General features: G+C 43.3%; 1 protein-coding gene across 1 annotated transcript in view; it reads right to left on the bottom strand.

Annotated features, from left to right (window-relative positions):
- The window catches only part of HDGFL3 (HDGF like 3), a gene marked incomplete at its 3' end in the record, with an annotated part of 35,510 nt that extends 18,597 nt beyond the window's left edge, over window positions 1-16,913 (bottom strand). The window contains exon 1 of the mRNA XM_082005064.1: window positions 16,604-16,913. Coding sequence (XP_081861190.1) covers window positions 16,604-16,687 — 84 coding nt within the window. The 5' untranslated portion in view covers window positions 16,688-16,913. The remainder of the gene's footprint in view (window positions 1-16,603) is intronic.
- Between the last annotated feature and the right edge of the window lie 6,754 nt (window positions 16,914-23,667).

Raw genomic sequence — 23,667 nt, 5'->3', positions numbered from 1 at the left:
CTGGTATCTCTATGCATGACTTTGTAGATAACAGATCTATTCATGTGATTCAAGTCCTCTGTGAGCTTTCGTGGCTGGTGGACAGAAGACTGTCAGAGGAGGAGACTTGGGGGATTACAAAGTCCTATTTCTGCCACTGGCCTCTGGGATGACCTTGGCCACATCACTGCATCTCCTTCAGTCTCACTTTTACAAATGGTATTTTCTCCTTACAAAGCCCTTGAGGTCCACTGGTAAAATGCTGGGTATTACTAATAACAAATACTTCCAGCTCTGTCAGAGGAGGATTTCAGGTTACCGAACTGTAATCCTGCCAGTGAACACACCCCAAAGTTAGACTGCTGAAAAAATGCTCCATTTTCTCCAAATGAAGAGTTTCCCTGCCACTGTGAGTGAAGCAATGGTGCTACCACCAGGATCTTTTTTTTTCCCAGTCTGTTCTCTAAGGAAAGGCAAGGCTGTGATCACACTATTTTGAGTCCGACTCTTACCTGCAATAACTCAGGGACACATCAGACAATTTTGCCGAACCAGACAAAAGGAGAAAGGCCAAAGAGATATTAAGTTTCCCTGTGTTTTGTGATAAATAGGCTGTCCACCAGAAGATGGATATGGACAAGTAGTCCATATGCTGAGACAGCTTGCAATGCAGGCTCAACCAAAACATCAGACAACAGGGAATCTACATAAAGGCAAGCCAGAGAAAATTAAACTTCTTAAGTTTCATGGCTCACAAAGTTACTTTTTATTTGTGGATGGATTGGGAAGAGGTTGTTCATTTTCAACAAATATTGCCAGCTCTGAAGCATTTTGTGTTTACTTTTCTTCCCTTTAAACATAGTGAAGCTTGATTCTCCTTCATGCGAGTTATTCCTCGGATATCAAAATACTGTTTGCGATATACATCCACCAAAGCAAACCATAGTAAGCCCACTAACACCAAATGAAAGCAGTTTCTGATGACAAAATCTGGTTATCCTACTTCATCATCTTACTACAAATATTTTTGTCTTGAAATATAAAAGTGTGCAAGAAGTGCACATACAAAAGTGTGTTTGGAAGACATACAGTAAATAAAACTTAATTAACCAGTGAAGACATCAACAAAAAAGAAATTTTAGGGACTGCACATTCACAAACACCGTATTTGTCTCCTGCCACTCTCTTCTCATAAGCCAAAGGGACATGAAAAGTCATATCATCTTCGTCCCCAAAGTGCTCAGGTAAACCCTGCCACCTTCCGTATCACGTCTCCTAGAAAGAGTGGATGAATGGTATAAGAACTAATTTGACTGAGGAGTATTTTTTGGCCTTCCAATATTTACACTAGAATTTTACTATTATTTCATTGATTTTGTTTCCTTTTAAGGGAAGAACATGAGATAGGATTTTTTGTCCAACTTGATCAAAACCTTTTCAATTAGATGCAGCCTGCCTAGAGTGTTGACGTTCGGTCAAATACACAAAACTAGATTTTATACTTGAGGGTCATCTGTTCCACATATCCAAAGCTCCATATTCCACTGTTCAAGCTTTTATTAAAAGAAGTGTTGCTAGTCCTTATACTCATATAGGCACACTTAAAGCCAAAAGGTAAGCAAATTTCTGGAAGATTGCAGTCTCCTAGACTTGGCAGGCTTAATTTACTATTTCTTTTCCAACGTAATTTACTTCCCCAGAAAGTCAGTTAAAAAAATTGGATTGGCACAATATTTCCAGGCTGAAGAATACGGAGCGGCCCTGTGCAATAATTGGTCCAGCTTCTCACAAAGTACACAAAACCCTGTTGACACTACAGCTTGCGGCGAAAATTGTTTTGAGTAAGGAAACGTGATCGATGGAGACTGCAGGTCCCAGAATGCGTCAGGGTAGACACAAACACACTAGAGACAAAGAAGGGAACAATCTGCTTCACTTCCTGCAGCCCGCAGGCCGCTGCTAGGGAGGATTCAAGCTTGACACTCTGGAGGGTGCAACTATCATCTGGACCTTTGGGTACAGAAAACCTTCCTGCTTTTCTCCTCTGTGACCTGTTGCGTTACCATCAGTTGCAGCTAAGGAGTACAATATCAGGGGACTGAAACACTCCTTGTCACGGAACAAGTGCCTGCACAGAAAAAATGCTTACTGCTACATGGGAAACAACACAAAATCTTTGTCCCTTAAAAGCACAGATCATTTTTAGTGTCCTGCAGTCCTCCGAGGTTTGGGTGCAGCGGTGGAGATGAGACTATATGAGTGTCCTGACCAGTCCTTCAGTGGGAATGGCGACACAACTAAGCATGTGTTTGTCTTCATTATGTTGCTCTGTGTGGACCCACGGACCATAAAGACTCATGATCTTAAATACCTGAGTGTACGTTTACACCAGAGTATCTATTTGCAGGATTTATGCAGCTACTTCAAAACATAAACTTCTGTTTCACAGTATCATAAACTAATTTACCCATTGCCTACCTACCTTTTTGCAGGCACAGGCAGTCTGCGCCGGCTGCGCTGCGTACACAGCGCAGAAGCCACATGAACAGGTATCTTCTGCAGGCAGTGGGTATGGTGGCGGTCCCTGAACAGGCGCTACATCCTGGCGCTGAGGACTACAGAAGCACAGGCACACTCAGAGCACCAAATGATGGCACTTAGGGTGCTCATGCGAAGATGGTGGACTGGGATTCTTCAGCAGGGGAGAGGCCTCAGCCTGGATTTTGGGGCTATGGAATAACTATAATCACCAAGCATCACTGGCACACAGGCTAATTATTTTGCTGTGGTGCAACTAACACGTACAACAACAACATGTACACAATCTGGGGGGAATGAGAAGCAATGAAATCTAATTGCAAAGCCAACGAAATGGAATGATTTGCAGTAATTTTTCAAAGGCAGGTTTTCCTGTTTACTCTGCCGACAAACTGCGAACACGTACCTGCAGAAGAGTTCAGCGTCTCTAGAAAGCCTAGGGCCACTATAAACCTCACAACAGTCAGTAAATAATTGCTTCCCTTACTCCCGCAGCCTTAGCCACCATCTAAGGTACAAAAGAACCAATTAAACCGTTGCTAAATATTGTGCTAAGATGGAACTCTTGCCTGTGTTGACTGGGTTGTTAAAACCATGGAATTAAAAGAGATTCATGGAGTCACAGTGGTCTCTGTGCAGCGCTTGGACTCAACTTTGGTATTTTTACTGGGTTTGCTTTCCATCTCTGCTCACATTTCCAGGAGCTGTCATTACAGTGTCAAATACCTTTCTTTGCAAAGTCCCTCAGTCTAGGTTAAACTCTTAGGAATTTTAATCTGTCTGCCTAAAGAGAGTCAGGAAGGAGTTTTTCCAAGCCAAGTCATACTCTTCACCACCTGCCTGTTTTTCTGCTTCCAAAACCTCAGAATGAGAGGTTTTGACCACAAATGTAATGTTACTGAAATTTACTTAGATAGTCCCTAAAAGATTAACAACCTTATTTATCAAAATGAACGTTTTCCTAAAAAAAAAAAAAACAAAACACCCTCAAGTAGCAGCTTACATATATAAAAATATACAAAGCACTCCATCATGTGCATGCAGACCTACGAACTTAAATCCTAGTTTCTAAACCGTGTTATAAAATATTACTCAAATGAAATAATAAAAACATGAAAGACAAAAAGATGTATTTTTAGAGATGTAAGTGGCATTAATGTCAGAGACAAGATAAATATATCAATATGGTAGTGACCAGACTTGCTAGGGTGGAATGCCCATTATTCTAAAAAATGTATTTTATATCACAAACACTAAATATGAGTTTTAAGCATGTAAGTACTCTCTTTTAATTTATATGGATTAATCATAGGCTTGAAGTTGCCTACATGTAGGATTAAGAGTTACTTTAAAACATCTTTTCTTTCTATCCAGTAAGTTAACTTGAATATGTGTATGAGGTATGTGTAAGTATTTTGTGTTACTTTCAAGTAACCTCTCAGAAATACGGTGTTTCCATGGATATGAGTTATCTACAAAACCTAGTGACTCCACTCCAGTTATGTTACAGAAGTCATAAAGTTTAGTCTAGAATCTGCTTTCTTCCAAAAGTCTCTGATTTTCTCTAACTTTCCTTCTCTAAACAAGACCAAGGGCTTCTGGCCATCGCTGTCTCTCATTTCTACACTGGACTTGGAGGGGTAATCAGAAGATTAATTTTAAAGGAATGATGATTTTAAAAGGATACAGGCTGTCAAGGGACAAATTACACGTGTGGAACTGGAATAGCTGTTTTCCCACATACATTAATATTAAATTTTTAAAACACTCTTTACCTCCGAATCAGGAATGGCATCCATACTAAGCATGGAAGCTTAGCACTGCCCCTTGGCAGCTCAGTAAAAAAACATGTTTTAAATCAGGTTAACCATTTTGTTTTAAAAAGCAGCTGTAAAGAAACAGCGTATTATTCTGACTCACATTGTGCAAATAACTGGGAAAAGGCAATTACACATGAAAGAGAATTTGGTTAGTGAGACACATAGGAAGGACATTAGGGAACACTGAATATACAAATTTATTCTTGGATCCAGATACAGCGTTTATATACACCTTGTACAAACCAGCAAAATCCAAGCAAAAGCCTTTCAGTCAGTATTCAAAATTTTAATTCTAAGTGTCACTTGCCTTTACTTTTTAATGCACCGGTGACGACACATGACGTGTCCAGACCATGCTCCACAACCAAAGAGTTTTAGCTCAAACTGCTTTTAACTGTCAAGATCCCCAATTCAGTCTCACATGTAGCACTCGTGATGGCCTCCCTGTCAATAAATCTGCCTTGGAGACAACCCTGACACCCCTGTTATTATACCAGGCCAACTGTATTGCTGACATTTGACAAACAAGTAAACTAAGAAACACCTTCATCTAGCAGGAAACATTTCAGAAAAAGTATACACCTCTCATTAAAAAATTGTTTCCCTTGCTTCCACATCTGCTAAAGAAGCTAGCATTTCTTCTTAACATATTGCCACTAAAATCTTTATTATTATGGCTTCTAGAAACTTAACAGCTAGGGGCTTGATTCTGCAAGCACAGCTGGGCATACAGTTTGGCAGCATAAACAAAGCCATTGTCTTTGTATGATCAGATCCCATCCAGCACAATAACACGGCAATTATATACGCAGGTGAATCCATTCATTTGTAAGGCAGGAGATGGCATAAAACATCCTACAAAAGATAAGGAGAAAACTTTCACAGCATTTTAATGCTGAAGAGCCCTGTCTGACAAATGTGTCTTCTCTGTTTTCATATTTTAACAAGGAATTCTTGTAATTTTACCAGAATTACCAATTCAAAAAACTCAGAAAGCTGACCCACTCCCTTAAAAACAAGAAAAAGCTCCAAAGCAGAGTCTCTCAAATAAATGCAAAGAAAACAAAATACTAACAGATAGAACAAGCTTATTACTGGTGATGTATCTTTGCAGACATTAATATTCTAACCACAAGGCTTAATAACTTTATGCTACTTTCTTCTAAAAGCTGTGATAGAAATACTGACTGTGACAAAATAAAATAAGGTTTGCACAAGAGAAAGATTTTGAAAAGAACTCCTGATAAAAAGCAGCAAAAGAGGTACCTGAAAATATGAACATATGCGAGTCACCTGATACAGACACCATACGAAAAGAATTATCTGTTGAGTTTGCTGCACCACTAATATCTTTCAAAAGCCCTGATATTTGGAGAGGCACTGCAGTAAGGAATGTCATCTTTTATTTTGTTCTTTTTTAAGATGAACGTCTGCCTTCTCCCTTAGGCTGTGGTCCTACTTTATGTTTCTACAGTCACGGCAGCACACATGTAAGCAGTTTTAGTGCAATCAAGGAATCTTTATGCAGTCGAACTCACTCGCTGCCTTTGGGACATGGTCTTTAGAGAGCAAACTAATGGGACAGGTATCATCTTCCTTCTGCTATTCGGTGACAACCAGGACGGCAAGTCCCGAGCCCTGCAGTGGATCTGCGCAGGGCTACTCCTACAACACGTGGAATGCCCAAGCCCACGCCTGCTGAAGGATAATGAAACACCGTCGTAACAGTACGCTGCTAGGAACACAGGAACCTCCATTCTGCAAACACTTCCACATGTGATTAATTGTGAATGAACACTACCTAATTGGATTCCAGATAATAGTATCTGAAGAAATCCTTACAGAAATACAAATTTACACTGGCTCAGAGGGAAGCACTGACATCTGGGCTGAAAATGAACTAGCGATTAATTAGTGTAAGAAAAAGATGACAAAACATGCCACTACAGTAGGGCACAGTGCCTGGCATGAGATGCCTTGCTTAGGTGTATTCCTTGCCAGGATCTGCCTCACTTAACACTTTCTTCCATGTTCTGGAAGGGGCATCTGGGACAGCAAGCTGCGAACCTTTGCAAATATTAATACAAAGATAGTCTCTTAAGCTCATATGCAGGTATGTCACTTCACTACAACCAATATGACAACTGACTCACAGAGTCCTGGGTCTGTGAGAAATACGAGTTGCAAGTAAACCAAAATGTAGTTTGCAAAAGGAAAAAGCTCACACATCTGGGAAAAAGGATTGGCAACGTAGGAGAGAGAAAGCTGGAAGCAGTAATACTACAGGAAGCCAATGGTGGACCACAAGTTACGTTTGAACAACCAATGTGCTGCAAAGGTCAGGGCAATGTGCAGAAATCCCCATATGCAAACACACATCCTGCCAGAGAGCTGGCCGACAACCCCCACGTGGTGCGGCCGCGCCCGGGAAAATTATTGTGGCCCTGTGCAGGACATCACTGCACGGGCTGGTAAGAACTTGAAGGAAGCTAAAGGAAAATACACAGGTATTTATGTCAATGCAGACACCAAAAAGCAATCAATGGGGTCAGAGGGATTGATTTACGTACAGTGATGAATAACAAATTATATCCCAAGGAAGGCAGGCATGGACGGCCTCACTCCTATGGGGTGCAAATCACCTCTCCATGCCTGCTGGCTCTGGAGGCCCCCTCAGCCATTGTGCTTGGGTGGTCTCTGCACAAGCAGTAGGAAAGAGAATGGCAAAACTGAGAGGAGGAACACAAGCCTCCTTTTGAGGCACAGTGCTCTGCTTTCTGGCATCTTCTTACGCTGCTTTGTCAGGATGGCCAACCCCATGGCATATGGTAGTCTAAACGCCTTCCTCCCTCCTCCCCGCCCCACAGCTGCTACAACAGGAGGATACTGATACGTGCCATACAAAAGGTGAACCGTAAGTGCCCCACATCTAAAAGTCTTCCCAAAGGATATCTGGAGGAGGAGTGGGAGGACCTGCCTCCTGATTACCAAACAGTAGATTAGGGACTAGGGTAACAGCCAGGAACTGGAGGATATTCCAGCTGGGGAAAAGACTTCTTCAGGAGTTAAAAGAAGGGGTTCACAGTAACCCTTTTACGGAGACTTGAACACTGTAAAACGTAAGATTTATGGAGCCCAAGAAAAACTAGCAAAAAATAGCTGCTTGTAGCCAATGGCTTTCTATGCAGAACACATAAACACATCAAATGAAGCACAGCAACTCCAGAATTGTTCTTTGCAACTACAGCATTCGCTCCTCTAGCTGTACTTTCCTGCCTCTCCCACCTGGATTGCATCTCCAGACTGATGATACATATCTTTGTAAGGTCACTCCCTATGTTATTATTAAGTTTCAATATGTACTTATATTTAGTACATTTAGTAATCCAGTCTGATATGGGATTGATTCCCAGAAATTGTTTGCATTATTGTGCAATTGTGTCTCGAGCTCTCCCAGACTTAAAGTTTCTTCTACTCATGGCCTCAGTGTGGTTTTACTTTCTGTGTTGTAAGTGCCTTCCCAGGCCCCTGCTTTCCAGGCCCAAGGAGTACAAAGTTACTGCTTTTAAAGGCTGACACACAGTTTCCTAGTTGACATCGGTGACCCCACAGTGATACCTGTAAGGTCCCTACCGTCTGGAATTTTTCCTTCCTCCCTGGCGCTCCCTACTCTACTGTACATAGGATGCTTTGTTAACTGACGGTCTTAAAGAAATTCTTTGGTGTATGATATTCCCTGCCCTGTTTTTCCTCTTCGTTACATGGCGTCTTCTATTCAAGCAGCCAAACTAGAGCTGGCAAACAGCCCCTCTCTAGGTTTTTTACATGTTGCTACAAGGCAAAATAAACAGTTGTTTCCAGTTTGCATTTTTGGGGCTACAGATTTATGCTAATTATCCTTTCAGTCTGCTAATGGAAAACTGAAAGAAATTTAAATGTACTCTTCTGAGGCAGAGAGCGAAGTCTATGGACACCTGTCCTTTCTAACGTCGGGCTTTGTGCTACCCAGAGCACAATACAATGTTGTCTCCTCCCTTTATGTTGACCCTGAAGGCATTTTCAGATTTCAGCAGGGCTTTACAAAAGGCTGGGAGACAGAGATTAAATCCTTCTGAAATTCAAGAACATTACGTGTCTTTTTGGAGCAGCAATGATGCCAAGGATAATATTTGGGTTGACCTGAGACCATCTGAAGGATGGGGAACTTCAGAAAAGGGCGATAGGAACTACATAATAGCATGGGAAGTTCATTGTTTTGTTAAGACACTGTTGTATTTACTCAAATTTCTTACCTTCCTTTTGTTTTTCTAGAACAAAAAATTAATATAAACAAACAAAAAACCCAACCCCAAAGCCAGGTCTCATATAACCTTCAGGTAAAAGTAAGTATTATTGAGACTGTCATGTCAAATAGTCTGAGCAGAAGAAAGGAAAACTGGAAATGAATCTGCAGTTTATTTCCAATTTCTGTATCAGGTTTAGGACTGGCTGTTACAGAAATGAGTGAAACAATCTCAGATGTGCAAAGCTAGTAAGGCAGAGAAACTTCCCAAGAGGAGGAAGCAAGGATCTGTTTCCTCCTTTATGTATTAGAAGCTTTACCTCATGATACTCGCTTGTTTGCCAAATATTTTTTGGAGTCTTTCAAATAATTGTTCATTCTAGTTGCTCCTATTGTGCTTCAGCCAAACTGCTGGGCGCTTCTCTGTTGGTGCTGCCTCTGTTGGAGTCCAGAGTCAAGTGATGTGCTACCACGGCAATGTGCTGCACCTACGTTTTGAGCATCTATCTTTTCTATGGGAGCATGTATACATATGCACAGAATAGGTATGGGTATACCCCTCGCCCCCGCCATGGTATGTGGAGATCAGAGATACAGATGATGCAGGGGCAGACTTGAAAAGTAGCAAGGTACCTAAAGATATAGCGAAGCACTGACGTTCAGCTAATTCCTAACACCTCTAAAAAGCTGGCTCCACAACCTCTTCCTGCCTGTTCCACACAGGCTACTTTCCAGTGTTTGTTGCTATATTTATCACTCGAATTACAGTATTACTGAGAGGCCTCAGGCAGACTCGTTCTCCCTCATGCCTCTCAAGCATACAGTGGAAAGGTCTCTACTGCTCAGACAACACCATTTCAAACAGTTAAAATGTCCAAGCTCTCTACATTGTCATCACTTTTCCAGCATTATCAGGAAATTTTTTCATCTATCCTCAAATGCCAATTGTATATACTTACTGTCAGCAATCACTTGCTTACAAGATTTTTATTACCCTCAATGCAGGAAGACTTGTTAATGCGTTGTTATGATGCGGAAATCAGGAAATGAAGAGTTAAGACTGAAAACTCAGCCTTCGTTTTGCTGTCTACACTTACAAAAAACTAATTCCAATTGGGGGTCCTAAAAGGTTCTTTACACAATAATAAAAAGAAGAGATCTGTCAATTAATGTAATGGAAACTAACATTTCTTCTATCTTTTTGCAGTAAGAACATACAGATTGACTTGACAGGCTACAGATTTCACTGAAAGGGGCAACCTTCCTTCAGACAAAACATATATCCAATGATTTCAATCAGATTAGTTGATGAAAATTATTCAGTGGCTTCAAAATGACAAGGAAAAATATCTAACAAAAAGCCTGTAGAGCATGGATATGAAAAACTTTAATTGCTTATTCCCTCAGAATTTCTGAGACAACTGTCTTCATTCTGGGTTAGCTTCATTTGGACTTAAAATCATGACACTGCAGGAGAAAATGTATTCATCTATTGTCATTTACACAGAAAGATCAGACTTGCACATTTGGGGCTAGTTATTTAAACTAATTAAAGAAAAAAAAACAACCAGAGAGATTTAAAGTATTGAATTTTAAAGAAGTTTTCCCAAATATCTCTGCCACGCTAACAACAAACATAGAACATCTTGGCCCCAAAATGATACATTTGCCAAACAAGAGCAACTGGAAAGGTTCTACTGTAAGCTATGGTTCAACTTCATGTATAAAAATTACTCCATTTTACACTACAATCCTCAGATGAAATCTGTTTTTAAGTCACACTTAAAGCAGAATGCAGGAGCATGGAGAAAGACCATCAGCTGCTGAGGAACCCCACCTTCTGAACACTAGGAGAATTCACACTTCACTCCTTGTTATTTTTGTTTTAGGAAATGAAGGAAACAGTACCCAATGAGCTGATGAAGTCACTGAAAAGGCACTCACACCTACTCTAAATATGATCAGATATCTGCAAATAAAAGTTGAAACGCTATCTAAGCAACATGTGTCAGCCTGGTGCATAATGCTTAGAAAGTAAAAAACAATTCCACAGAGGACTCACTGCCTTAAATGTGCTCTTTTCAGATGCACCACAGCAGAACCCATGGGAGGGCTGCCTGAAGAAGCCACAACTTCACCGTTAGCTCCTAGGTTAAGACAGAGCATTGCAGTGATCAGCAAATCATGACTCATCTCAGAAAGGAACAGAGACCTGCCATGAAAAATTGCTTGCAGATCTCCGAAGAGTGATGTATGAGTGAGGTACATAATTAAAGAGAGAGAGAGACGGAAGAAGCTTTGAGTTGGTAAAGGAGAAGTCACAGGAGACTCATATTTAGTAACACGGCAAAAGTGAGGTCATAAACCAGAGCAACCAAAAGGGGAAAAGGGAGAAAAGCACATGGTGAAGGACTGGACAGGTCCCAAATGGCCAAGGAGAAAAGCTCAAAAGACTGCAGACTGGGTTTTGGCAGAAAAACACAGAGAAAGATCTGTTGTCTATTTCTGATGGACCCTTTGAAGTTTTCTGGATCTAATCTGATTTTTGTCTATCATTCTTTGCCAAAAAAGATAAACCCTGCCAGGGAAAACTTACCTTCCCTTATCCTTATACTAATAAGAAAACAAATGGTCTGTTTTAAATATCAAACACTAACATGTAGAATCTTTCTTATATGATGTGTTTGGGAGTCTGATACTTCCAAGCTGTTACACTTGCAATTATAACTGACCAAAGATGTTCCTGGTAAAGTATCTCATATTTTACCACACTATGTCAGAACATAGGCCTTGGTCCTACACTGAGAGCTTCACCACAATCAACATGATAGCTCCATCCATACTTCACTGAATTGGAAGGAAAAGGTTTATTTACTAAAATGCCTGCGTAGGGCTGTTCAAACTATATTTTAAAAATTTTCTTACTGATATTGAGAGTCTTCTGGAACTCTGTAGTAGCAATTTCTTTTAATAGTCTCTAATATTATATTACACTATAATACTATAGTGCTACTAGCCTTATCATTTTAGGCTCTAGTCTAAGAAAGTCTTTAAGCATAAGTTTACCTTTAAGCCCTTCCCTTGGATTAGTTCAGTTCATACTTTAAGGTGCCTTACTTCCATGCCTTGCTGGATGGGGGACATAGTGAACAATACTCAAAAAATGCACTCACCTAAAAACTATCACATAATCATTACATTTATGATACTCGGCCTGCTACAGACACTAGTTCCCGTTAAAATGACAGCATTTACTGCGTATTACTCTAAGCAATATACTGAAAATTTCATATCTATTTGCAACTCTAATACATTAAAGTGCCCAAATATCATTTTGCCATGGCTATTGGCAGATGCTTTTTAATAGTGATATTGACGTATGAGGATTGTCAGCTAACTAGCAAATTTGGAGTTCAAGTCGGTCTTAATTCAGAGTAGCAATAAAGGAACTAGGTAAGACAAATGGGAGTCCAGAAAATCGGAAATGCACCATCACAAGACAGTAAATACACCTTCATAATAGTTAATGTGATGGCATCACTTTAAAAGCTGTGTTCTCCTCCCAACACAAAATGTTTGAAACAGCTCTAAACATCCATGTGCTTTACACTAAAATACATTGCCTCACCTGCTCAGATCTCTTTTCTGTTGACCCAAATCAACTCTACCACCCTTACACAAACTACTTGTGTTTACCCAAATACAGTTCGTGTCTCCCCAGCTTATGATCCTAGATTTCTGTTCAATAATAGCATCAGTCATTTACTTGGGCATGCTCTTATTTTACTGAGGTTATTCCAGACTTTCTCCTCTGCTCTCTACAGTTGTATTAACAGCTTCCTTCCTATTTTTAAATCAGCAGCTAATTTCAGCAACTAAGTGCTTATTGTTTCTTCAGGGTCACTCATAAAACAAACACTGTTATTGATCTTTCTGAATCTACCACTAGTTTTTCCCTTTTATCTCATCTGAGTGACTATTCAAGGGGCAATTTCTCAATAAACCAGGACACCTATCCTAGATAAACTAGGGTATCTGAAGAAAGAGATTTTTCTGTCTATGCATGCTAATACAGCCTCTGTCATGGCAGTAGCCAAGCAACTCATAAATGTTAGTGATTTTGTCTCCACAACATCTTTTTAAAGGGAAAAGTGTTGTTCACCATCTTTTACAAACAAGGAACTAAGACACAGAGGGATTAGTGCTTCTGAAGGCAAAGACCACTCATGAAATGTAGAATGAATTGAATCCTTATTTCCTATATTTTAACCACAACAGCATCTTCCCTCTAAAAGGCAAACAGCTTCCTCCCTCCTTGATTAGAGTGACTGTAATGTCACTGAACCAGATGACCTGGCCAGTTGGTATTTATTCTGCATTTTTTATGAGCATGTGAAGACAACTGACATCACAGGCTAGCGTAAAAACCATGCTAAACCAAACTGCTGCCAGTATTTTATCTACTGTTATTATTAAGCTTCAATACAATTCTTGGGGCCTAAACCCTAAACCTATTCACTGTCCTCCAATTAAGCTAAAGGAAATGTTGGCTTTGCCCAAGAAAACGTGATACCAAAATGCAAAGCAGCCCCTCCGGGTAATAAGAACTAAGTGACATCTTTCAGACACCAAGTATCCAAAAGCATCTTTTGAAGAGAGTGGTTCTATTCACCAATTCTATTTTAACTGGGTATGTAAAGATAAGATTTACTGGCCATTACCATTTTGGCTAAGTATTGCAGGTTTGGTCCTTTTCAAATTAATTCTATACCAATCCACAGAGAAACTTTAAATGCAGTTTGACTGCTATAACGCACCATCAATTATTAGACAAAATTTTTCAGTGGTCCCATGGCATATCATCACTATCTTGCCACTTTCTTCATGGTTTCTCTCTCTTTACTCACAGTGATGAAAGTCAGGCTTTGCCAGTCTTGTTCTTGCTGATTGCTAGATCAACATACCTCCAAAGAGAGGGGGTGGAAAGCTAATGGTCTAGACCTAGAGATTGCTGCCTATGCTGGTGATGTCTGCAGTGTTGTGCCACATGGAGCTGGCTGAGCCCACAAGCATTATACCTAATGGGATACAAGAGTCACTGAGCTAGGTACAGATCTGTGCTACCGCAGCTGTGGACTGCTTCTGAGATCTAAGTTAGATTTTCTGTATGGCACCACCCATGCACACAAAAATATACGGTTGATTCTGAGCCAGGTCAGTTATGTCCGTGTCTTTCATTAAAGGGTAGGCAGAGTCCTTCTGTCCTGCTCTAACACTTCTCAGGTTTATTAAACGCAGTTTAAGAAGTTTGTCCCTAGACAGTAAATTCATGCCAAAGGTCTCAGAGATGCAAAACACCATTTGGCAGGGACAATAACTGCCATTTAAATGTATTGTTACTTGTATTATTAGCATAAAATATTTAAGTTTTTACATGAGAATACAAAGATCAAACATGCTAATTGCATAATGAATAAAGATGTACATAGCAAACACTCAAGGATCTGGAAACAAGTGAATCCCCTGGATAAAAGGCATTCAGTTAATCAGAGTATCTTGCATTCTCAACTCAAACACTTGTTTTCTTCTTATTTGTATATAATAATGTTTTCTGGGAAACAAAATAATGACTAGTGTCCTCACTAGGTTTTTCCTTCACTTAAGGAAGTGCACATCAGACAAAACTTGGCAACCAAGATGAAGAAAAGTCCTAGTAAAGATGGTATGAACTGTATTTTTCATGAGCAGTATGTTAGGTTCAGGCAGACATCAGCCTGATCCAACATGAAGTTGTATGTAACTGCATCACATGTTACAGGAGCACATGCTGTGCCTCTTGACACTCAGGTGAACTAAAACCTAGTACAAATGCTCCCCTAGCCTGACTGCCCTCTTCCTACCTGTCGGTAGGCTCTGGGCTCCCTACAGTTTCTACCTCTGCTTGCTAAGTCATGTTAAAACTAGAGACTGCTTTGTCTTCACTTGAACTTTACATCCTGTTAGTTTGCACAAAGGATGTAAGTTATGTTAATAGTACACCTATTTTTTCCTAGTGAAGATGTACTCTGTTGGGTATTATTGTCACTCAGATACCTGTTTAGACACCCAGTCAAAGGCTATGACCAGCTGCATTACATATAATGACTTTTTTAAAGGAAAAAACAACTCCATTAAAACAAAAGGCCCTGTTCTGCTTCTGGGTAAACAAATGGGAGTTTTACAAAGGCTCAAAAAGGAAAGGGATTAACATGCTTCAACGTGGTAATGGTCTCAACTGTTCACATTAAAATTTTCACAGTAAATTAAACCATGACAGAGGTAGGAAAGAAGTCAATTTTCAGTGGATCATGCTGTTCTGCTGACATAAATTTCCATTTTTTAGGTAGTATATCCACCAACCTGTATAATGATAGAGTAACAAAACTGCAACGCAGTGCTGATTAAGTTCGGTCTTTCGCATGTTAATTTTATCCTTTTCTGCCAAAATAATTGAATGCACCACCTTATTTACATGCTTCTAAATATTTAGCACCCTCTCACTATTCTTTCTTCACCAACCTTTTCTTAGGCCTGCGGTGTTGGCCTTCCCTCCTTACACCGTGTCTGTTGTTCAACACCACTTCTCCTGCTTCCTCGGTTGGACTCAGGACACCTTTCAATTCACTTTCCACCACTGACACCCATCCTTTTCCTTGTCAAGGGAATGCTAAACATCAGTCCATCTTTATCCTGCCCATCTATGCTTTCCTTCATGGTCTTTATAAAGACCAGCAACTTTCCTTGACTAGAAAATGATGGCAATGAAGTCATCAGCACCCAATCGTCCTGGTAAGGCTGGAGGAGTCAAGTAAATACAGAATCTCACTGGTTGATGCCTGCTGATGAGTTCACACACCACATGTTATACAGCGAGTTTACACAAAAGTGACCAAAAAAGAGGGAAGGGACAGGCTGTGTAAGTATGCCACGGTATCAGACCCTCCGGAGGAAGCTCAGCTCTGTGTTACTGTAGCGGCACCAAAAATGGATGTTTAAATACAATAGGGCGCTTATCTGACTGCGAAATGCCCACGATGCCTTTCCACCTCAGTTATATCATGGCGGCATAAAACAAAAAATGACGAAGGACCACAAAAGAAAGTCAACACAGTAAAAGACAAAATAAAGCGGGAGGCCCAACACCCAAAAAGCCTGCGCACGGAGGGGTGGCTGCTGAGCTGCAGGGATGCCAGCACCCTGCACGGGCCCTGCCGCACCTCAGAGCCAGGCCCTGCTTCACCTCACCCAACCTCTCCACACCAGGCCATGCCGCCCGCGCCCACCGGCGCCCCAACCGCCACCCTGGGGACAACCGCAGCCTGACCCCGGGCCCCGGCGCCTTCCCCCCGCGTGCCACCGCCTCGCCCCTTCCCCACATGCCCCCTCTACACCCGGCCCTGCCCCAGGCCGTGCCCCTTCCCCACGCAGGCCCCCAGGCCCGGCCCGAGGCCTTGTCGCCGCCCGGGCCCTGGGCCGCGCTGGGCCCGGGGGAGGCGGCCGCCCTGCCCTGCCCTGCCCTGCGCTGCCCCAGACGCCGGCCGCGGTGGGAGGTGGGGGCCCCTCTGCCCCACGGGGGAGCCGGGGGGCCGGGGCGAGGGAGGGCGTATAATAAACAGCATCGTTGTCATGCAGGCAGGGCTGCCGGCTCCCCAAGCCTCCTCCCCGCGATAACAACCCAGGTACAGCCCGCGCTCGCCCCCCTCCTTCCCTCCTCCTCCTCCTCCTCCTCCTCCTCCCGGGGGGCCGGGGAGAAATCTGCAGATCAAAGAAAAGATGCACAATAATAACGCGGTGGTCGCGCACCGCGGCCCCCCGTGCGGCGGGGCCGGGGCCCGGGCCTCCAGCGGAGGCTTGCCGCGGCCCGGCCGCTGCCCGCCCGGCGGGAGGGCGAGGGGGGCGGCGGCGGCGCGGGGCCGGGGCCGGGCGCCCCCGCCGCGGTACTCACCCGGGCCGGCCAGTGCGGGTACCCCTTCATTTTGGCGAACACCAGGTCTCCAGCCTTGTATTCTCGGGGCCGCGGACGAGCCATCGGGAGCCGCCGCGGGAGCTGCCGTGTGTCCCCCCGCCCTCCCACACCCCCCGCGCCGCACACGCCGCCCCGGGAGCAGCCGGGCGAGCCCCCGCGGGGTGCGATGCGCCCAGGCACGGGGCGCAGCCGGGAGCGGGGCCGGGCCGCGGGCGATCCCCGATCTCTCCGGCGGCGGCGGCGGCAGGAGGAGATGGGGTGTGTGTGAGTGTGAGTGTGTGTGTCTGTGTGTGTGAGTGTGTACGCGGGGGAGGGGGAAGCCTTGGACACAACCCCAGCAGCCCCCGGTACCAGGGAGCCGGCTGGCGGCGGGGCGCCTGGCCGGGCGGGGGCGGCCGGGGAGCCCTCACCCCGCGGCGGCGGCGGGCGCGGCGCTGCCCGCGGCCCCCCCGTGCGAGCTGGCTACGCCGCCCGCGCCGCCCGCTCCATCCCCGCCGCAGCCGCCGCGGCCCCGGGAATATGGAGCCGTCTCCGCCGAATTACTCCTCGGGCAGCGACCGAAAACAGGATCTTCTTATCCCCCCCGCCCGCGCCTCCCCCCGCGCTTTCCCTTCCTGTTATTTTCTAGGTACACAGATCGGTTTCTATGAAAATAGGAGAGCAGAGCGCGGCTCCAGTCCCTCTCGGCCCGTCCTTCCCAGCTGAAGCATGACATGGTTCTTTATGCCCGCCCGACATGGAGGCTGGGCGACGGGAAGCCGGCTGAGCCCGGCTGATTTTTGCAGCCGAGCCCCCGAGTTCCCCTGGCCAGAGGCTCCCGGCCCTTGGGCCTGGGGGGGTGCCCTGTCCCCCGGTCTCATGGAGGCCCAGGCTGCAGCGCAGATCGGCTTCTCGGGGTGCCCTGGGCCCCCAGCACTGCTGGTGGACGCGCTGTCCGCAGGCCTGCCCTGCAGCAGGGCTGCCTGCACCTTGGGGGTGCCTGCAGACCCCTGGCTTTACCCCGGCCCTCCCCATGCAGCCAAACCCCCGGACAAAACCAGGCCCCACGGCAAAGGCCTGGCTCCAGGGCACAGGGTTTTCCAAGTTTCTGTACCCAGCCTCTTCCCTACCGCCATCTCCTCTACCTTCCTTCTCAGCCTAAAACTCAAATAAACCCCAACAGCCACAAAGACCTGGACCTGGGATCTGCTTAAATTCACAAGGGCTTAGAAATCAATTATTTTTGACATTTACTGTGTCGGAGTATTGTCTAGATGAGCAAAACTAGGAAGGCATCTGCAAGTTGGGCCACAAGCGGAAAAGTCTATGAAAAGTTTTTCTGCAGGTTTGGCTGAGGGTGTAGCAGTGGGTTCCCCAACCATTCCCACATCCAAAAGGGCAACAATCACTCTTGGGTTTAGGCAGATGGCCCTGGGTGCTTCTCTGAGTCCTGAGGAAAGCACCTGGCTGCAGGCAGTTACCACCGATGAAGAAGGAAATAAGGTGGCTGAAGGCTGTAGGGTTACATTTTGGGGAGGGAGTAGATGGACCATAGAGAGCATTACCAGTCTGTAAGGGCTGGTAATGGCAGAGAAAGAAGAGAAAGAAATGCCTCTGCACGCACCTGTTCCTGGGCTGGAACAGGACCAAGAAAACTCTTACTCTTTATGGTGTCCCCAGATGTGGCTCTGGTATCCAAATGCTGCTGTTTGTAGCACATGAGCCAATGAAGTTTGTCACTCCGGGTCATAAAATAGGATAAGCACTTCTCTGCTGGGGGAAGCACTGCTGTAAAATCATTAGCTCAGGTATCAGTAGCAGACTAACAATAGAAAAAAAAATCCAAGAAGCTGGATAAACATTTAGGTGATTAGCCTGCACTGTGCTCAATGCTTTTATCTGTTCCTGAAGTACCGAGATCAGTGACAGGGTTGCCAGCGCAGCCACCTTCTGTATAGACGTGTGGCCAAACAGCTCACTTTCACTTTCACATCAGATCAGATTTTGCATCCTTTTAAACTGATACCTCATTTCAGCTTTAAATTCCCTTCAGAAAAATGTAATATAAAATCTCTGAGTGCAGGAGCTGTGGATTCTGATCCAAGTCTGTCCAGAATAATCTTGTGTTGTGTCTTACCTTCCATACCTCTCTTATCTCCCCAAACCAGCCTTATCGCCAGAAGACTTACTAGAGAAATGGAGCTGGTTTGGTTTTGGTTGGGTTTTTTTGTTTGTTTGTTTGTTTTAATACACTATTTGCCTTTCATCTACGGATATTAATAGCTCTTTCTAGTAATTTATTTAGTGACCGTAAATCAGAAAGGAGCAAGATGTATGCCAATTTCTTCCAAAAGGAAACGGTACACGTTATATACACATCCGTGTAACAATGTATTGCTAATGTCAGAATAGCAAAATTCAAAGTGACTAGATACTGAACTGAAACATCTCATTGAAATGTCCACTTTTCAACTTGTTTGTCCCAGCATTGGTGTCTGCAGAGGATGCAGTGAATGAATAATATTTCTAGTCTGCAGTGAAGATAATCACATACTAGACCTCCAAAGAAAACTCATCCCATGGATGTGCAAGGATAGAGCTCGCTCTCTCTTGTGTATAGGCTACAAAGGATAAATGAGTTGCCAAGGTAAGAACTCTGCTCAGGTTTGGCCAGCTGAAAACTCTTAAACACACTTTGCAGACAGTTCCTCCATCAAGCCATGGCTAAGATGCTGGGAAAGGAGGGGGAAGAAAAAGCAAATATGCATGCTGATAAATGAAAAAAAAAAGCAAAACAAATGTTTCACACATTAACAGCACAGAAAACCACCTCAGCACAAACAACAAAGGAGTTTCTTAGAGTGCATAACCCCGTCAGCCACTCACCACAGCATACAAAGCCTGAGATCTTCTGCTATGTCGCCTGTATTCTGTTCCTCTCTCTTCTATTACAAAGAGAAGTTCATCTACCCCTTCTACACGGAAGTGGGAAAGAGGAGTGAAAAGAGTTTCTTCCAAACACAAGAGCAGTTTCAGATCCTAAGGCGTGAACGGGGGGGTGCGGAGGCTTGCTAATATATACGCTACATGTATATAGGCCAGGTCCTAAGCCTACAGAAGTCAACAGCTGAGTCTGCTTTGGGCACAGACAAAGAGCAGCAGGTCACAGAGGCTGCAACACCATGTCCTTACTGAGCAAGGGAGACCTGCAGCACGGTCGGCTCTCTCCTTCCCCCTAAGCTCCCCAGAATGGTAAGACCAAGTTCCCTCTCACTTCTCATCCTACCAGACAGGAGTTATATTTCCAGAGCAAGGCAATATATACAAATACGAGCAGGGGAAGGGAGTAATGGCAGAGGCCCAGCAGGACTGTGCAGAGAGGTGGCAGGGACAGGAGTGTGGTCAGTAGTGAAGTTGTGAGTCACCCAGGACAGATGGTGTCTGAGGTAACTGTCTTGAAGCTGCTACCACACTACTGCATTTTGCTTTCCCAATAATTCCCAGGAAACAGTATTCTTAAGCTATTGACAAGCTTTAAGACAGCCCTGATAATTTCCTCCCTATTCATACGAGGAGAAATATAGTGACATTCCTGGTTGAAAATTTTCATAGAGAAAGAACTCCACTGATTCAAAAGTGTGGATCAATCCTTTAGAAAAGAGCATGTGGACATAAAAGGCCTAATTTCAAAAGCACCCTCCAAAGTAATGAATAGATTTTTAAACATACTTAAGTTTTGCAGAAAATACTCCATAGTATTTCCTAGTTTTGCATAGATCATAGTTTTGCACACATATTGGACATTTGTATGTGAACTGTCTTGTATACGGACTCTATTCATGCTGTTATCTTGCACTTGCCATTTTGTGGGATGCTGCCTATATTGTATCTGTAGAAGCCACACAGATTATTGTAATTGCCTCTGAAATTCTGGCCCTGGCCACCTTACAATTTTTGTTTTCCCCGCTCAAATCCCTTCTGAGATCAGACTATAAATGCTCTGCAGCATGGCCACTTGTATAATCAACTTTACTGTAAGATACTGAAATAAAGTTATTTCTTTGTACTGATCTACCTATAGCTGATATAATTTTCTTTCCTTCTGCATTTCCTTTTCCTGTATGTAAAAATGTGCCAGCGATGATTACGATGATTAGTATTTTGCCTATGTCCACAGTAAGCTATTGCTTGTCTGTTAAATATTTTAATAGGAAATTGTTCTAAGTCACAACTGAGCCATTCCCCTGCGCAAGACATGTCTGAGAGCGCTGTCTGCAATCACAGAGCTACTTCACGTCAGGCAGAAAGAGGCCATGATGTTATATGTCCATCCCAACATGCACAGAAAGGCACTTACCATGCCCATTAGGATACTCTTAATTACTGGAGATAAGCTCACCAGGGGATCTCAAGCCTTCTCTGTAATAAGCTTAGAAGGGAGAAGGGCATGTATCATAGCTGGAGCAAGTTATCTATACTCAGTTTCGTGAATCTGCTTACGTTATACACTCGAGCAATCTCCTAATCATATTAAATTAGACAATCTTTAAGGTGATTGCTTTACATGTTGCAGAGGTGTGAATGCGTATCCTAGAGGCAGAAAAGATCTAAGCACTTAAGTTAATTTTAACTTCCTCTCTGGTTGGGAGCCTTCCACTATTAGCTGGAAAGGTTTGTATGGGATGGAAATGTTATTAGCTAGCATGCATTGCTGCCATTCCTTGTTCTGTACAGGCATTTCAGCTAAAGCTACAGCAGACAAAAGATGCCTACAGTTAATGCTGCTTAACAATTTCCAGTTCAAACCTTTGTTTTCAGTTGCTTGCATATTTTTCATAATGTAACCATTAGAATTTAAATTTTACATGATGGTTGTGTGGCTAAAAATCAAAATTCTTCTGACAATGACAGTAGAAGTAATAACTGTAAAATTACCAAATTTCCAGGTACCTTTTGTTATCTTAAGAATATCCATAAAAATGTAGCCAAGTTGCAATGCGTGCTCAATAAGGGTTGATAAACAAGTCTCAGATGTTCTGTCTGGACTAAACATGCTCTAGGCTAAGGTGAATGTGATTCAGCTCATGACTGGAGATGACTGTGGAAGCAGAGCTCATGAGAGGAAAACATAGCTGTCTCCCCATGAGTACCTAGATCCTATGCCAGAGTGGAGTGACCAGACCTGCATGCAGAGAGAACTGGGAAAAGATGGGATGGGAGCAGGAGCGAAAGCCTGGGAAAGATGTGAGAAAAGCCGAAAGGGATTAGGCTATAGAGGTGAAAGCAGCCACGAGTCTAAGAACACAAAGATACCACAATATCTTAGAATACATCAGGAAAACCCACACATTGTCTAACAAAATTCTGTGGCCCAGTATGTCTCATTCTCTGCTGGTAACCTCCATGCAAAGACAAATGATCCGTTACTATTCTGCTAGTTAACTCCTCAGCTTATGTAGAAATCTTGACATTGCATTCAAAGGTGTTGTGCTCTATGACCTACTAGAGTCTCTAAGTGGTAACCAGCCGGAGATTTTCTATGGGGGGAAAACACCAAACCAACAAACCAACCAACCCAGAAAGAGATTATTAAAGATTGTATCACAAACCTCCCAAGAAGACAGCAGAATTAAAGTTTCACCAGTGACCTGAGCCCAAGTATTTCCCAATATTTGACTACCTGACTTTGCAACTTCACTGTTTGAATTGCCTCTTGTGGCGTGTGAGATGCTTTAGCAGCCATTTGTTGAGAAACACTCATCAAAATCTAGTACTTCCATTAATATGCAGTAAACACTATCTGTGATATGAAGATTATCTTGTCAGACAGATGTTGCACAGTCTACTTTGCTGTTCCCATAATTTTAAGTGTTTGGTAGGATGTCATTCATTACAATGAAACTAATGCCTTCTTGTCTCCATTTGACATACTAATCCATAAAATGCCTCTTCAAATGGCGAGGTGAGAAACTCCATCTCTAAAGCTAGAAAGCCATAATACCTAGGAAAGAAAACCTGCAACAGACATCTCTCCTCTGGAGAAATATTTTAAATGTGTCATCTAAAGCCTCAGAAATTTATTGGGTGAGAAATATGTTGAGAGCTGACAGGAACAATAAATTTAGTGCCAGATTCATGACACTTACCCCATTGTAGTTTCCCCTCATAAATACTGGAGAAAAGGCTTTCTCTCACATGCCCTCTGGTACATTCATCAAAGTGCCTTTTGGAATGTGACTCAGTGAATAATTACATCCCGACATGGACAACAGAACATACTTATTTAAGGAGTTTTGTAACATCACTTTTGTGTCACCTGAATGACAGTGCCAGAAGCCAAGGAACAGAAAGAAATAATATGGCTGGCATGCAATCACCATCTTGAGATTGTGACTGTTTCGTACCATAAAGCCCCTCTTGGGGGCAGCATTTTGATGTTGGGATATACCTATTGCTCTAGAATTCACAGCTCCAGAACCCAAGCTCCGAATCTTATCTGTTGTAATTCAATGTGGTGCATAGGTGTTATCACAGGAAAAACAAGGAATTAATTAATAATTCAGTCAGGAGTTTCTTCCTGGATAGCTTGGCATCAACAAGACTTTAACAGAATCCAAACTGAATGACTGGAATGTCATCCCAACTCTGTTGAAATCAATAGAAAAACCCTCAGCATTTTTCCCATGATGTCACCTCTCAAGCTTTCTTCAGATCATCCTCCTCTATTCCCATGGTCAACATCACCAAACTCTCAGTGACTCAAATCTCAGTGACTCAGTGACAAATGGATCTTATCTCCTTCCACCTCTTTTACCTCACCCACATCCAAATCTTACTATCTTTCTTTTTCCATGAGCCTTTTTCTTCTCCACGAAGGCACTTTTCTCAGATATCACCACTACGCATTCTTCTTGCCCTCTTCCATCCACATACCCTCTTTCTCCAGTCCATGTGAAGCAGTGCCTTTGAGGATATGGAAATTCTTTATAATCACTTTGCTTTGCTCAAGAGTCACTTGGAAAAGTCTTCTTCCTGCCATACCTTGTGTTTTACACATTGGCTTC

The sequence above is a fragment of the Phaethon aethereus genome (genome assembly GCF_964289735.1).
Source record: "Phaethon aethereus genome assembly, chromosome: 12".
NCBI classification, from domain to species: Eukaryota; Metazoa; Chordata; class Aves; order Phaethontiformes; family Phaethontidae; genus Phaethon; species Phaethon aethereus.
The sequence above is the reverse complement of the archived record's forward strand: the minus strand, read 5'-3'. Positions and strand labels throughout refer to the sequence as shown.